General features: G+C 41.6%; 1 protein-coding gene across 3 annotated transcripts in view; it reads left to right on the forward strand.

Annotated features, from left to right (window-relative positions):
• Positions 1-6,781: 6,781 nt before the first annotated feature.
• The window catches only part of RB1CC1 (RB1 inducible coiled-coil 1), a 47,797-nt gene continuing 37,333 nt past the window's right edge, over positions 6,782-17,245 (forward strand). The window contains exons 1-5 of one of the 3 annotated variants that reach the window (XM_081917507.1): positions 6,782-7,148; positions 13,713-13,831; positions 14,834-14,963; positions 15,503-15,629; positions 15,718-15,888. In XM_081917507.1, the coding sequence (XP_081773633.1) occupies positions 14,893-14,963; positions 15,503-15,629; positions 15,718-15,888 (369 nt within the window). In that variant the 5' untranslated portion in view covers positions 6,782-7,148; positions 13,713-13,831; positions 14,834-14,892. Of the gene's footprint in view, positions 7,149-8,164; positions 8,190-13,712; positions 13,832-14,833; positions 14,964-15,502; positions 15,630-15,717; positions 15,889-17,245 lie in introns of those variants that run through there. The other 2 variants (XM_081917509.1, XM_081917508.1) reach the window with 2 other exon arrangements.

The raw sequence follows: 17,245 nt of genomic DNA on the forward strand, positions 1-17,245 counted from the left end.
TCAAATATAGCAGGCTGTGTGTGATCATTCCAAGGCAAAGAAACAGATACTTCCATCTCCACCAGCGCAGAGTTGGAATCAAAGGGTGAAATTCAACATTGTGCTAGTATTAGTGTTCTGTCTGTGCAAGCATTGCAGTTTGCCAGATGGAGTGACCCCCACGGTACACTGTTCTGAACGCCCAGTCAACTTCCGTGGGCACGTGGAGGCAGGAGGGGGCGGGAATCCCATTGCATGGGTGGAAGTCTTTGCACAGGGCTTGCTTCCGCTGACAGGGCATGTTAGGTGAAACCCACCCAAAGTAACACAAAAATCATGTTGGATTACTCATACTCACACTACTGGGGTGGTGGTGGGAGGAGGCTAAAGGTCATGAAACGCACAAGCCCTACCCACTGTCAGTTTTAGACAAATCACAGGTCAGCTTTTAAAAGCAGTACCTAAGGTGGGGGGCATCATAAATGGAATGTGCCAGGATTCTTCTCCTCTCCCTGTAATTTGAGCACTAGGTTGTTCTTTCTCAGGTTCAGGATTCCTGCTCTCAGCTGATCCCTCTAGATGCAAGACATCCTCCAATGAAATCTGTGCTCTTCGGAAGACCGACTTGCAATGCACAAGTCTAGGGGGGTTGTTAGGGGGTGGCCTGGGAGTATACAGCACATAGTTAAACTATGGAATTCACTCCCAAGGAGGCAGTGATGGCCACAAACCTGGATGGCTTTAAAATAGGATTGGACAAATTCATGGAGGAGAGGGCAACTGATGCCTACTAGCCATGATGTTTATGCTCTGCCTCCACAGCTGGAGGCAGTGCATGCTTCCAAATAGCAGTTGCTGAAAACCACGGGGGGGGGTGCTCTTGTGCTCATGTTCTGCTTACTGGTGTCTCACAGAGCCAGTGTGGTGTAGTGGTTAAGAGCAGTGGATTCGTAATCTGGTGAACTGGGTTCGATTCCCCGCTCCTCCACATGCAGCTGTTGCTTGGGCTAGTCACACTTCTCTGAAGTCTCTCAGCCTCACTCACCTCACAGGGTGTTTGTTGTGGGGAAGGAAGGGAAGGAGATTGTTAGCCACTGTGAGACTCTTTTTTAAAAAAAAGATATTTATTGAAATTTCCAAAAAGTTATATAAAAATAAAAAAATGACAAAAATACAAACAAAACACATACAAGTATAATTTCAATCCCTTATTTTCTTATACCTTACTTTCCCGACCTCCTCATACTTCCCCTTTCTGTATCCAATTTCTAATTATTTAATTCAGCAAATCCCTCCCATAATTTCTATTGATTTTCAACCTTTCTTTTCTTAATTGCATGATCATTACAGCTAGAAACCACTTAATTTCTAAACCAACATCGTTCTAACATTCATTAATTTTACAATGTTTCTTAAGATAGTCCTTAAATTTCTTCCAATCTTCTTCCGCCGTCTCTCTTCCCTGGTCTCGGATTCTGCCGGTCATTTCTGCCAATCCCATATAGTCTATCACCTTCATCTGCCATTCTTCCAAGGTGGGTAGGTCTTGTGTCTTCCAATACTTTGCGATGAGTATTCTTGCTGCTGTTGTAGCGTACATAAAGGATGTTCTATCCTTCTTTGGCACCAATTAGCCAACAATACCTAAGAGAAAGGCCTCTGGTTTCTTCAAAAAGGTATATTTAAATACCTTTTCCAGTTCATTATATATCATTTCCCAGAGCGCCTTAATCTTTGGGCACGTCCACCAAAGGTGAAAGAATGTACCTTCATTTTCTTTACATTTCCAACATTTATTATCAGGCAAGTGGTAAATTTTTGCAAGCTTGACTGGGGTCATGTATCACCTATAAATCATTTTCATAATATTCTCTCTTAGGGCATTACATGCCGTAAATTTCATACCGGTGGTCCACAACTTTTCCCAGTCAGCAAACATAATGTTATGACCAATATCTTGTGCCCACTTGATCATAGGTGATTTGACCGTTTCATCCTGTGTATTCCATTTCAACAGCAAGTTATACATTTTTGACAAATTCTTAATTTTTGGTTCTAACAATTCTGTCTCCAATTTTGATTTTTCCACCTGGAAGCCAATTTTCCTGTCTGCCACTTTGAGACTCCTTAGGGTAGTGATAAAGCGGGATATCAAATCCAAACTCCTCCTCCTCCTTCACCACAGGCTTCTGGTTGGCCACTGAGAGAACAGGATGCTGGACTAGATGGGCCACTGGCTTGATCCAGTAGGCTATTCTTTTGTTTTGTGGACTGAACAATACCCCTAACTCCAATCTGTTTTCCTGTACATGTAAAGCCCAAGAACAGGCTTCTTCAACCTCGGCCCTCCAGGTGCTTTTGGCCTACAACTCCCATGATCCCTAGCTAGCAGGACCAGTGGTCAGGGGTGATGGGAATTGTAGTCTCAAAACATCTGGAGGGCCGAGGTTGAGGAAGCCTGCCCAAGAATATGTGACCTTTGGCAGAAAAGAGCCCCCACCCCTCACCTACATCATGGTTCAAAGTAGGGCTTGTTAACCTTTTCGAGTTTATGGTCACATCTACAAACAAGAGAAATTGCAGTGGTTACACACAGTCTGCAACCATGCGCATACAACCACCTTTTCTATTGGTCATGAAAGAATTCTTCTTTCAAGTCTAATTTCAATGTGGTGGAGGGAAATAAGACCCTGGAAAGGCCTCTGAGCACATGTGTGCCCATGGGCAACCTGCTAGTAATCCCCAGCGAAGCCAGCATGGTGTAGTGGTTAGTGCTGGCCTACAACCCGGAACACCAAATTCCCATGCAGCCATGAAAGCTCACTGGGTGATCTGGGGCCAGTCATTCCCTCTCAGCCTAACCTCACAGGATTAAATGAAGAGGGAAGAACCATGCACACCACCTTGATTTGAGCTCCTTTGGGAAAAGGTGGGATATAAATGCAAGAAATAAATTAAAAAAACACTTGTGTCACTTTCAACGGTGTATAGAGTATGGGCCAGCAAGTGGCCTAAGTAAAGGGAGGCAAATAAACAGATCTTACCTTACCCAGAAAGGCTAAAGTTAGAATGCAACAGTGTGTCCCAAGAACTTTAATTAAATAAGTGTTTCTGAAAATGAGTTATTTGCAAGGCAGCTACCATCAAGGAAGAGAGTGATTTTTCTTCCCTTGATATTTTCTGTTCACACAGAATGAAAAGAAAATGAATAGAGACAGACAGCACTGAGACACAATTGGCAAGCGACAGCTTAAAAATAAAAACATGCAAGCCCATGATTATCCCAGCCACGATTGCTTCTCTGTCTCAGGCCAACAGGCTTCATTTGGCAGCTGCAAAACAAATAAACAAGCACATCCAACCAAGAACTCCTTCCTATTCTTCTTGGGCCTTTGTTTGTTTATCGGCTGGAGGAGTATTTGACAACTGCTCAATAGCCATGCAGAAAACAAATGCTTATGGGAAGCTTGTGTAAAATGTATGTGCGGGTGACACTGAAGCTTACATGATGACCTCTGTATCACTTGGACATATAGTCTAGAACAGACTACTGACATCCCTGGTTGCTTACATCAACAAGCTCTACTAGGTGTTCTGTAGTTACATGTATATTTTACTGCTTTTGCTTGTGTAATTAAAGTCTGCAAACATATTAGTTTCTCTTGTTATAATTACCGTAAATATAGGATGGATCAATTTGAAGACAGGAACTGGGACTGTCTGGGCACAGGTAGTACCCTAATAGTCCTATTGTGGCAGAAGTTAAACAGCATTTTTTAAATTGTGCAGCAAATACAAACTAGAACTAATTATGAACAATTACATATAATTATATACCTATAATGAACAACCACAGAACAATAACCAGTCTTCAGCAACCACGTTCCTTTCAGAGGTTTTAGACTACAACTCCCATCAGCCCCAGTCAAGCATGTCTACACTGACTGGGGATGATGGGAATAGTAGTTCAAAACACCTGGAGGGAACCAAGTTGCCAAATGATTATTTCTAAATCAAGACATGGAACTTACAGCACACTCCAGTGCTTTAAAATTAATGATTTTTTTTTTAGTAAGAAAAAGTGAAAGAACTTGTCAAAGTGGGGCAATGGGATAGAAGGACTGTTTTTTAATCAGCTTTCCCCAATCAGATGCATTCCAGGTGTTTCAGAGTACAATTGCACACAGCTCGGGTCATCTGGGGTTGATGTGAGTTGTATTCAAAAACATATGGAGAGCACCAAGTTGGGGAAGCCTAGTGTAGACTGACCCTTTATATAATAATAGGGTTACATCCTAACAAGCCTTGCATCTTATCCAAAAGAATTCTTGCAGCAGCTCATATACTTGCTTAAACCTATCTATTATTTGCTGTCTTGCCTTGCCCTCAAATCCCACGTTAGTGTTGCCAGTTTCCACAATGTGATCATAAACTACACCTTAAGCAACACTTTCAGCAGGCACAAGAGTAACACAAAGGCTGCCTTGCAAAAACACACCGAGACATGACTGGGACGGAATAGATCCCACAAGGGTAGTTTTCTGCATATGCAGCAATATGACAGCTCTGTAGATGACAGTCTGTATAGGAGAATCACGCACACGGGGAAATGAAAGACAACTGTAACAGAGTTGGGAATCTGGATATGCACATGAAAACACACATACACAAACCATTTCTGGAAGTAGCAAATGTGAAATGTGTGTAGCGGGAAAATAAGGCAAGACAGAGGAAGGACAAATATCTTCATTGGTCCCTTCCTGCACACAAACACTGACACACACCTGTGTTTTCATAAATACACAGCAGAATCCTCCCATTTTTAAACACGGCACAGATGCCTCACAGTCACACACAACTTTCCTCCCTGATGTGGGCATACACTCCTCCCTTGCTTGGGCAGGATGGCATATCACTCCCTCACTATCTGCCCTGAGCACACTCAGTCCAAGAGGACAACTGGCAGGCAGGTAGTTTAATTCTTTATTGATAAGCAGGGTTTGCAGAAGCTCCTGAGTTGTACTCAACATGTACACCTATGCTTCTGGTGGCTAGGTAGCTGGCACCTTTCCCTGGGCATGGTAAAGCCACAGGTTCTTTGCAAGCCGTTCATGGTTCTCTGAAGTTCCAACTTCAGGACTTCAAAGTGCTAAATCCCCTGTGATGTCAGGTTTACTGACTGGTGGGTGGCCTGCACATCAAATGTGACCTGCAAGGCTAGATCTGAGAAGGATCTGGCCTGTGAAGTCATAAAGGTTCCCACTCCTAGTCTAAAATGTTGTCTATGGAGCACTGCAGAGTTCTGAACTGTTAAAATGAAGGATTTTTTTTAGAATAAAAAACTAAATTTAAGTTTTTAAAGAATCCTACTTTGCTCTGCTTTAACAAAACAAAACAAAACAAAACAAAACAAAACACAGAGCTCTTCAGAACTCTGCACATAGCATTCTAGACAGCCTCACATTGTAAGCCCTATTGAAGACCTATATAGCTTACTGGAGGACTCCAGTAATAACCAGAAAGGCTAGTGTGATGCATTCAAGTTAATTTTTATTTTTTTTAATGTAGAGGCAAGAATACACATCACTTGGCCACCTCTGAATTTCTTTAAAGTTAGAAAGATGGGAAAACCCACTCTTCCCATAAGGGATTATTATTTAGGAAAGTGAATCTTTTTTTACTTTCCCACCACCCCCAGACCTATTTGTCTACTATTTGGGAGACTTAATCCACACTATAGGGATTCTTGTGCCAGCAGATTTCATCCAGTTTGGATCAAAGGAAAGTTACTGTGTTTAGATTCCCTGTTATAGTGCATGAGGAATCAGAGTCTGTTTTATACAGAATAGCTCATGGGCTGAATTCAGATTGGAAAAAGAACATACAGTGGCTCAGAAACAGGCCAGAATTGTGAATCTTGGGGCCCAAATGTTTTCATTTTTAACCAAAAGAGACAGTATCCTTTTACATTCTCTTTAAATGAAAGCTGAGGGAAAATAAAATATAGATCAAATGTTACATAATAGCACCTTCAGCTCTACAAAACAACACCCACTATTCACAGTGGCCTAATTTCTAATTAGGTAACCTCATGCCTCAGCACAGCACTAATTTATTCAACTAAATTGGTAGCCGTAGATTGTGGACCCTTTGGTCAGGGACCCTTGTTGTTGAGGCTGCAAGCCTAACCATATATATTTAGAAGCAAGTACTGTACCATTGAATTCAATGGAGCTTACTCCCAGCTAAACGGGGTTAGAATTGCAGTCCTGGTCTTAGTCTTACAGGAAGATATTCACTGCTGAATGGTAGCAATGGGGAGTGTAAACATATTTTTTCCTGTCCACAAAATTTCCTCCTCTTTCTTATACCCTTGGTTTCTACATTGGCATTTACAATCATGGGAAAAAGAAAGGGCATCATCTTTGAATCCTGTAGTTTTCTGAAGACATAAAAACAATCTCCTGTTCTTTAGCAGGACTCAAAATTGGATAAATACAACCTCAGATGGACAACAACACATGACGTTTACGTCGAGTCACCGCCCAACTACGCTTCTGCTCCTGGTAAATTCCCCATTTCTTTTCCTTCTTTTTGGGGGTAGGTGAGGAGGGACAATTTCCCTCTTCAAAAACCGACCCTTCCAGCATTTGGAAGGGGAAACTATATGGACCTCCCCTTCTTAGCCGAGGAGGAGGAGGAAGTTTCCGTGCCACTCTATCCCCCGAGTCACCGCCTCTCTCTATGGTTCCTCCCCCTCCCCCCCCGCTCCAGGTCCTCCGGCTTGTGCCTTACCCAGCGTGCACCGCGGCGGAAGAGAGTGACGACAATAACAAACAGCGGCGGCGAGGGCTGCGCGTAAAGCGAGCGGGGGGCCCTGCGAAGGAGCGCCCGGAATCCCCGGCTGTGTGGCTTCCCTTCCCCGCGCGCCACCTCCGCGTCTCTCTCCCTCCCTGTTCCTGTCAGGGAGCCCCGCCGCCGCCGCCGCCTCCCCTCCCGCTCTTGTCCTCCGGGCGGCGGCGCCTGAGCTTGCCCTGTGGAGCCGCAGCGAAGGGGAGGAGGAGGAGGAGGAGCTTCCGCGGCCGCCGGTCACCGGCGCGGGATGGTGCGCGGGGCCGCCCAGCTGTTGCTGCCGCTGGCGCCGCCGCTGGTGTTTGGCTCTCCTTCGGGTACGTCGGGAAAAGGGCGCGGTGGGGGAGCGAGGCGGCCGCGGCAGTTGCTGCTGTCGCCGGGGCGACCAAGGCCCGCCTTCCTTCTCCTCCCTTCGGCAGGGGAGGGGCGAGGACCCTCTTTTCGTGGTGGGGGTGGGCTTGCGAGGGCGGAGCCGCCGCCACCCCCTCAGTCGGGGTGGGGCGGGGGGTTATCTCCGTCCGTGGGCTGAAGAACCTCGAGGTTTGGGGGCTGAGAGCTGAGGCTCTCCCCGTCTCCCTCCCCGCCTCTGGCCCGCGTAGCTCGGAAGGGGGACCGGCTCGTCCTGAAGTTAACTCCGAGGGGGGATGACTCAGCCCATCAGCGCTTCTCGCAGCCCCGCCCACAGCACCTTGTTGCGAAAAAGGAGGCAGCGTGCTCCGAGGGGGTGGCTGGGGTGGTTTTGTTTTCTTCTTTCCTCACCCAGGACAGCAGGCTCATTACCTAAAGCCTTCATTCGCACGGATGCTAGCGAAGGATTTCTAGTTTTTTGGGGGGTTTTTTTGCTCCATCTCCTCCACACCCAACTTTCCCTCCCCCCCTCCTTTTGCGCTGAAGGCCCTGTGTGAATGCCAAGTCACATTGGGTCGGAATGGTCTTCTAAGTTAGGTGGGCTTGGCCCAAATTCACTGTTTGTGTGGGTGGGTGTCACTGACTCGGTGATATTCACATAAAACCAGGCAATTGCCTCTTTGTAGGCTTCGCTTATGTTGTAGGTTTGAGCTTGTTGACAAAATACACATAAACATGCTGTTACAATATGAAATTGTTTGGGTCAATTAAATGGCTGTTTGTTAGATAAGCATTATAGAACATTGTATTTCATTGACACCATTATGTATTTCATTGACACTGGGTCAGGTGAAAGTAGATTGGTTTAAGTGATATGTAGGTTATGCTGAACATGTTATGAAAAGTTGGTGTGGGGTAAATCACTGTAATCCTTTTTTTTTAACATGAATACTACAAAAAGTGTTTAATTTTTCTACTGTGAAGTGAAAGCTATTGGAACATCTGTCAGTGTGAGTAGCATTGCAACTGCTTTTATTTTTAACTTCGGACACTGGCTTCTAACTTCAGACGCTGGCTTTGCAAACTTTGCTTCTATTTCTTTGTGTCCTTAAGTTTTGAAGCTTTGAGGTGCATTGTAGGTCTTTGCCAAATGTAGAATGTGAAGAATAATAGCCTTCCCAATCAGCGTTAATAGCAAGCAGAGCAATCCAACACCCACTCCTCTTTATGCTGAGTGGGGGTTGCATTAGGTGGAGGTGTTCCTCTGCCCACCTCTTAGACCTTCTGCTGAGCAGGTGGCAAGCTGTCTGACTGCTGTTGCTCAGTGCTGTCAGGCCCAGTTGTTGTGTCCCCACTTTCCACTGTGTCCACTGAGAGTGGCAGGGCTTCCATTGTGGCAGTGGCTACACTGCTCTGCAAAACCCCATTGGCAGGAGATGGGAGTTTGATTTGTACTCTTTAAATTTAGTTTTATGAACCTGTGAAGCATAGTGTGGTGTTCACATGAGTTCCAATGATTGGTGTTTCTTTTTGTAAGACTGTGTTTAGTTGACAAAATATTTAAGTCATTGGCAGTGTGGACTTAATTTTTTTTTTATTTAGAGAGCAATCATCTTTCTTCCTGTATATAGTATTAGATATTTATTTAAGTTTAAACCTACAGTAGGACTGGGCAATACCTGGTTTTGAGCACCATGATACATCCACCAGCTAAACATAGCAATATATTGATACATCATGATGTCTGAAATAAGGATAGAACTATGTAAAGCCAAATAGTCCTACAATGTATTTGGGAAATCAAGAATTTAATGTGAACTGTCATAAGAAAATTTCCCTGTCACAGTACTTTCTTAATGTAACATAGAACAGTACATAGCAGTTACATAACCAACTACTGCTGTAGTACTAGCAGTTAGTGAATCTTAGGTGTATTAATAGGGCAAGGGCTGCATTCAACTATTTCTTGGATTTATTTATTTTTTAGGGGAAGGACCTTGCTTGTACCTATGTGCTTATAGTTTATTGATCAGACATTTTAGTCTAGCGCTTAGGTAGAAAGTATTTAATATGTTGGTATTAAAGTATTCCCATGATACAGGAACACACCAGACAATGATATAGCCTGCATGAAATTATGGTTTCACAGTTGTGCCATGCTATAGACTCCATTGGCCTCATAGTTTACATTAACTGTACTGATAGAGGGGTATAGGTATTATAGGTAAAGGTAAAGGGACCCCTGACCATTAGGTCCAGTCATGACCGACTCTGGGCTTGCGGCGCTCATCTCGCTTTATAGGCCAAGGGAGCCGGCGTACAACTTCTGGGTCATGTGGCCAGCATGACTAAGCTGCTTCTGGCGAACCAGAGCAGCGCACGGAAACGCCGTTTACCTTCCCGCTGGAGCGGTACGTATTTATCTACTTGCACTTTGACATGCTTTTGAACTGCCAGGTTGGCAGGAGATAGGTATCATAGTTGTGAAGTATTTCACCTTAATTTGTGATATACTTGTTTTTGAACAGCTCCAGGATATCATTATGAGAAGCTAATGCTCCATGTAAGGTGTTTTGTTCTATGTATTCTCTACTGGTTTGATTCTCATTAGGAATCTTCAAGGATACCCTATGTGTGTCTCCTTTATGGGGGGTCTTGTTGAGCAACCCTACATATACTTTCCTAAGGTACATCCCAGCACAACACTGACTTCTAAGTAGATGTATAGGATTGCTCTACTGGTTTAATTTCAGTATGGATGGAGAGATGTTTTCATCCAACATGTATCTGTCTTGATCCATAACTGCTTTGGTGATTTTTAAAATAATGGTTGTTATCTATGAAATTTCATGATGCTTAACATTTTAATGTTAAAATATGTTTACTGTTTGCAGTAGGAGAGTTTGGGATGACATGTAAATGAACTGTTAAAGAATTTAAACTCTGTTGGCATGGGGGAGGGAAGAAATTGTATCCATAAATCTTAAGAATCCATGCAAATGTGAATTGTTACTTGATAGAATGCCTTATTTGTATAGTGTGGGTTTGCCAACTTTTTTTGACCACCAGGTGCGTTTGAATTTTAAGAGTTCTGGGGACACTAGTCACCAAATAGCTGCTTGTAATGCAAAATGGCTGCATGGCATAACACTAAATTAGAGAAACAGTGACCCCCCCCAACAACCTTATGTTTACCATGGGAAGTCCTGATTGTTGAGATTGTACAATATCAATTTTACACACACACTGATAGTGTTGTTTTCTAATAGAAATGGGAGCATTCCTCAGTACCAGGAAAAAATATACAAGGTGGCCACACCATACTGGACATTTTGCCTCATAACTTTCTTTCTAGGAGGGCTAGATACTTACTTTACTTACTTTCTATAGTGAATTAGCATTCCAAACTCTCCTCACAACAGTTTTGCATGTAGGTTGTTGTCTGCAAAATGCAGGCAAAGATCACAGATGATAATGTTGTGACTTGCTTGGGGTCAATGAATACATATTCATAGCCTAGTCACAATTTTGAATTTAGTTTCCTAGCTCCAGTCTTATGCATTCACCCACGTCCACCCTGTCTAACAACACTATTTTTTGGAATATATGGAGTTTTTTGTGTTCCACACAGCAAAGCAATATTCATAGCACATTTCATATTTTACTGTTGGGGGTAATGAAATTCCTGGGCTCCAGCTCTTAAAAATACTTTGGTGCCTAGGATTTTTCCAGTTTTCTTTGAGTTTTTCTTGCTTCTGTTTAGACACGCCCTTGGTAAGAATGGTACAGACACTGTCCTGGACCACACAACATAATAAGCGAAATGATAGCTTACTTACTGAAACTGCCCAAATATGGGCTCTGAGAGAGGAGTATGCAGTTGCTTTTCTTCTCCTTTTTGCTGCTGTCCTGTGTTGAGCTAAGCCATGGTTTGACATCAAACCAGGATTTGTGAGTTACACTCTCTCCTTGCTAACCACAAGCTGTAACCAATATTTTGTTTTTTTGTTTTTATTTCACTTATGAATCACTCCCATAAGGAATCCTTGGAGGACCTTACTGCTTATTTTCCTTCCTTGTAAAAAAATGTCTCTTCTAGCCATTTTGTCCTTTTACCTGTTTTCAACCTGTAAGACTACCCCTTGATCGTGCTTCTTGGCTAAGTTTGCTCAGAAGCACTTGAATAGTGTATAAAAAGCTCTGCGGACATTCCAGGTACATAAAATTTAGCTGATTACCCCAATGTACATACTTGTGACACTCTGAAATAAAAGTGGCAAGTTAGAAGCTCTTTGAAGAAGCCATGCTGACTTGTCTTCAACAAGGCTTATGCTTTTAGGTGTTTTAATGTCCTAGCTTTAATCATGCTTTCTTCTAATTACTTAAAACGTCACTTAGGCCTACTGGTCTGTAATTTGCTAGATTCCCTTTAAATACTGGGATTAATTACACTGATAGCCTTCTAACCCTCTGATTCTGGTTTTAATAAGTTGGATTCTTTGTGAAATTTTGGCACTTTTCACATTTGAGTTTGTAAAGAAGTCTTGGCTCTGGCATAGACAAACTCGGCCCTCCAAATGTTTGGGACTACAACTCCCATCATCCCTGACCTCTGGTCCTGTTAGATAGGGATGATGGGAGTTGTAGTCCCAAAACATCTGGAGGGCCAAGTTTGTCTATCCCTGTCTTGGATGAATGCTATCTTGTTCCAGTGATCTGTTAAACTTCTAATGTGACATTTAGCTTTATAATGAGATTGCTTAGCACCTTTATTTGGCATGGCTCTTTCTTCCCCAAAAGGAGTGGTTTGACTGTGGAGCTCTCATCAGCATTTTTTACAATGAAAACTAGTGGAAACAACACATTTTGTTTTGCTGCAGTCTCCAATCTTCTTACAGTAGTTCTTTCACCCATTTGCTATCCAAGGTTCTTACTGCCTCTTTACTGGTTTCCTGCACTTAATATCTTAACTTAAGTGCTTGTGGTTGTTTTTTTTTTTAATACCCTTGTTCATCTTTTTTGCTTGCTTCAACTTGTATTTGCCACAGTAAGCAGTCTGGTTAATTTACCTCTTTTGAACAGTGCTTCCATTTTTCTAAAAAAGACTCGTTGCAGTTTACGGTGTTCTTGACATTTAACCACATAGTCTCTTGGATTTGTTCCTTTCCTATCCTTTCTATTTTATGTACTTATTTTATTGGATTTTTATTAAAGTGGTTTGAATAACCTCCAAGCTTTCTGGGACGATCTGGGCCTTCGTTATATCTCCAAACCAAGTTACTTTAAACAAATCATCTCCCATTTAGAGGGCTGCCTCTTCTGAAATGAAGTATAACTGTGCTGGACTTGCTAGGCAGTTTTCTGCTCATGTGCGTGTTGAATATGATAGAGTTGTAATTTCTTGGCAACACATCCTTGATCTGATTTAGGGCACTGCTCAGGATTCAGGCCCCATCTACACTATACATTTAAAACATACTACTTTAAATAGTCCCAAAGAATCTTGGGAAGAGTAGTTTGTTAAGGGTGCTGAGAGTTGCTAGGAGACCCCATTCGCTTCCCAAAGCTACACTTTCAGTGGTTTAACGCTGGATGCTTCTTCCCAGGGAACTCTGGGAACCGATGGAAATGAGTTGGGTGGAATGTGGTTGAAGGAGAGAGAAACTTGTTTGATTGGATGCAACTCAAAGTCTCCAAGCAACGTTCATAATAAACCTGTAATCTGATTATGTTTGGATGTGCCCTGATTTTTTTGTTCATCTCAGTATCATCATCAGAACTTAGGGCAAGAATATATAGTATTTGTACTGCATTTCAAACGAAGCCTCTCAAAGTATATTGCACTTGTTTTTCTTCCCACAGTGGTTCTGATAGGATGACAACTAAGGTCTCTGCTTTGTTCAGTTGTAAATAACAAAGCCTGGTCACTGGTGGTAATTTAGTCTCCCCTCTGGGCAACTAGACAGGGAAGCGTTTGTAAATTGCAGAAGAGTTGCTTTTTCTCCTTCTCCTTCTTAAAATCATAGAACTGTAGAGTTGGACCCCAAGGGCCATCTAGCCTCAACCCCTGCAATGCAGAAATCTTTTGTCCAATGTGGAGCTCAAACCCATGGAGCTGAGATTAAGAGTTGCATGCTCTACTGACTGAGCTATCCCACTATACACCAAATTACTATCATAGATATGTGGTGGTATTCATGAGTCTGAGTTTTCTGTTTCAGCTTAGATGAAATTGTTGTGTTCATGCCGTACAGAAATAATTTAAATGAGGTTTTTCAGAATTAATCAGTCTCACATTTCTTTTCTCTACAATCACCTAGTTTTCCCCGCCTAATGTTTATTGTAAACCTTCTATGGCAATTTTGTTTTTTGTTCTGTTTAGTACGAAGTATACAATTGGCATGAAAAAAGTGCTTTAATAGTAGTTTTTGAAGTGCAGCATTGTTGTGAACATTTGAATAGTCATTGTTAACTTGCTTCCTGTTGCACAAATATTCACCCTTCATTCTCTCTCACCCCCCATTACTTTTTAGGTCTTTGATGCTCTGTGTTTAATAGAAACTTCATTCTCTTGCCAAAGTCAAATGAGGAAAATAGGTGGTTTTGCAACCCAGCTGTTAAAGACTGTGGAACCTCCATGCAGTGCCTGAAGGTAACTGTTTCATCCCAGAGAGCAAACATTTCAAGTTTAAACTCCTAACAAATTATTTGCTACAGGTTTTTTGTTTTTGTTTTTTTGAGAATTTGGTTCTAAGTGATTGGTGTCATCATAAACAAATTAAAGTTGCCGGGTTTTGCTCTTTTAATTAATATATTATAATGATTCCTCCTGACCATCCAGGCATTGAAGTAATTCTAGCAGTTATGTAAACAATTCCCTAAAGTCTTAAAAATATAGCCTATCTGGGTACAGAACCTTTGTTGCCAGTGATGGTTGGGGCTAGAGGTGAAAGTGAGTGAAGGAATAAATGTACAGATTACCTTTATACAGTAGGCTAGTAAAGCAGCCTGTTTCCTAGTTCCTTTGCAAAAAATCATGAAAAAGTATGTGTGAAAAATTTGGAATTCTCAGGATGTTATGGAGTGTCAGTCTCCTAGGGTACCACACACATGGGGTTGTATCCAGTGTTAGTCCTCCTCTAGAGAAGACTCATTGAAATGGGTGGATGAGACCAGCTTGGGTATGTTAATTTCAGTGGGTGTACTCTGAAATTATGTCACCTGCATGTCCCAGGAGGACATACAATTATTGGGATCTGAGTTAGTTCTTGTGTTTAGGATTTTTTTGGGGGGGAGGGCATGTATGCAAGAGATGGTTGAAAGAGGCAGAATAGACTACTAATACAGTGATACCCTGTATCATGTTACCATAATACCTTGGTTACTAATAGCCATGGGGTGGTCACTGACACAGTTGCTTCTGACCTTCCCCAAAATGTCGCAAAGCAAATCAACCCCTGCTAAAGGCTACCACACATAATATGCTGTAATGGAATGATTCTCTTACGTCCTTGGAACTGCTGCAGCATCAGTTCATAGCTATATGTTAGGATTTCCTACTATGAATGTGCCTCAAGTGTTGACACTGAAAACCTTTAGATTGAAAATAATTTTTATGTGTTATTATTAAGCTGATATTTGGGTTTCTTTTCAGCTTTTAAATAATAATCACAGAGTTGAAGCTATAAACTTCTGGATCCTAAAGAAGTCACCATGAAGTTATATGTATTTCTGGTCAACACTGGAACCACCCTTACCTTTGACACAGAACTTGCCGTACAGAAGTAAGTAAATCCTTCTGGTCTTCTGTGAGGAGTCTGTTGCTGGAATGTTCGTAGCAAAGCCATTTCTTGATTCACAGTATATGTTTTGTTTGGGAGTGAGAGTTAAAGCAAAACTGCTATTAGAATGAACCTTTAGTGTTCCAGCTTTTCTGAGACATTTAGAGAATTTAATAAATACTCTCTTATTAATGTGGTTTTTGTTCCATTACACGAACCTTGCTGGAGCTCACCCCCTTCGTCCTTGTTTGAGATCCTTCCTCCTTTGCCAGTCACTCTAAATTAAGAGAGCTTGTGCTGGATATATGGCATGGTCCCTGCAGCAGGACCAACTTAAGTTGCCTGTTCTGTCCTTAAACAGTTGGGATGGTTTCTCTTATAAAATGCCATTAGTGATGGATTGACAAAGGGCAGTTGCTACTCCCAGCCTCTATCATTGGCATTATCTATATTAAGTCTTTAACATTTAGAGTACTCTGTAAATGTATAATTCTTAAGGATCTGTGGAAGATACTGAAACTTTCTTTTGTTATTTTAATCAGTGTGGCAGACCTTAAACAAGCTATCCAAACTAAATACAAGATCGCTATTCAACATCAAGTATTGGTTGTCAATGGAGGAGAGTGTATGGCAGCTGACAGGAAAGTCTGTAGTTATAGTGCTGGAACGGTAAATATTCACTTCTCTTTCCATTATTTCATTTTTTTAAAAAAAAGTCTGGAAGGAGAAGAAAGTAATACTTATTATCTTAACACAGGATACAAACCCAATTTTTCTCTTCAACAAAGAAATGATCTTGTGTGAACGTCCTCCAGCTATTCCAAAAACAACATTTTCAGCAGAAAATGAGATGGAATTAAAAGTGGAAGAATCTCTTATGATGCCTGCAGTTTTTCACACGGTAGCTTCACGGACACAGCTTGCTGTGGTAAGCAGTTTCAGACCCTTTAACAATTGGGCTGTGTTAAAGCATTGAGCACTCAGTAAACTCTCTCAAATTGAAGCTAGCTGGACATGTTGCTGCTTTCATGGTACAAAGTTTTACTTTTGGTACTCTTCTGTTTCATTTTGTGGGGATGGAATAGTATCTTTTGGATTTTGACATACTGGATTAATCCAGGAGTCTGTAAACAAGTTTTGAAATGTCCTCTGTTTGTAGGAGGTTAGAAGTAATGATAAAGTAATGATAATGGTATGGTATGACAGGGTGAACAGGTGTGGAATAAGGAAGGGATTGTGGCATGAAACAGAAATGTGTGATCCCATAGTCTGTTTTAGAACTTTTTAGAATCTTGGTAAATGCCCAGAAAACATTGCATTTGCACCTACCTTTAGTTAGTACCATTTTCTCTTGAGTATTTTTCAAAATTACATTTTTTTGAACGGAAGACCACCAACATGTTTGCAATAAAAGTGGTGTTTCTGATGCAAATGCACTTTATGCTGTTTATGGAAGTGCAAATAGATATGTGTGTTGCATGAAAACTACATGGGTTTTCATAACTTTCTGTAAAATGCTTTGAGGCTTTTTTTAAAAGTTGGCATATAAATCTTACAGAATAAATATGATTACAATTAGGTATTTTAGATGGTTTGTTAAGAACAGATTTCATTTTGCCTTGATTGGGTGGATGAATCCTTTGATACTGTGGGATCCAGTATCAAAAGTGCATCAAAAAGTGGTCAGCCAGATGTTTCAAAGAAGCTTAACAAGTAGCATGTGATCTATAAGGGTGATTTGATAGCTCAGCTTCTGCAGAAGATTCCAGGTTAAATGTGTGGAATCTTCAGTTAAAAGATCAGCTAGCAGGAGGTTGGGAAAACTCTTTCTGAAATCCTGGGCAGCCTCTCCCAGTCAAAGTAACTACTGGGTTAGATGGACAAATAGTCTGGTGGAGCTTCCTATGCTCCTTCATAGCCATATCATGTTTCTCCCTAACAGCTAGTAATCAAAGGTATGCTACCTCTGAACAAAGCAATTTGTCCTGCCTTCATTTATTTAACCCTAGCATTCATGATATTCTGTGACAATGAATTTCATAAACTTCATTTACTATAGGAAAATGTACTTCTTCTTGCTAGTTTGTCCTGAGCCTGCTGCTGGTCACCTTTATTCAGTGACCCTGAGCTCTTTGAAAAGAGGATAATTTATCATATTTAATGAAGTTAGTTGGTTTTATTTCCAAAAATTTTATGCCACCAACATTAGGGGGGGAAATATCGCGATCAACAGCATGAAGTGAATAAAATTTCATTCGTAAAACAAATACAAAATATATTACAGG

The sequence above is a fragment of the Podarcis melisellensis genome (assembly GCF_964234715.1).
Source record: "Podarcis melisellensis genome assembly, chromosome: 7".
Classification (NCBI taxonomy): domain Eukaryota; kingdom Metazoa; phylum Chordata; class Lepidosauria; order Squamata; family Lacertidae; genus Podarcis; species Podarcis melisellensis.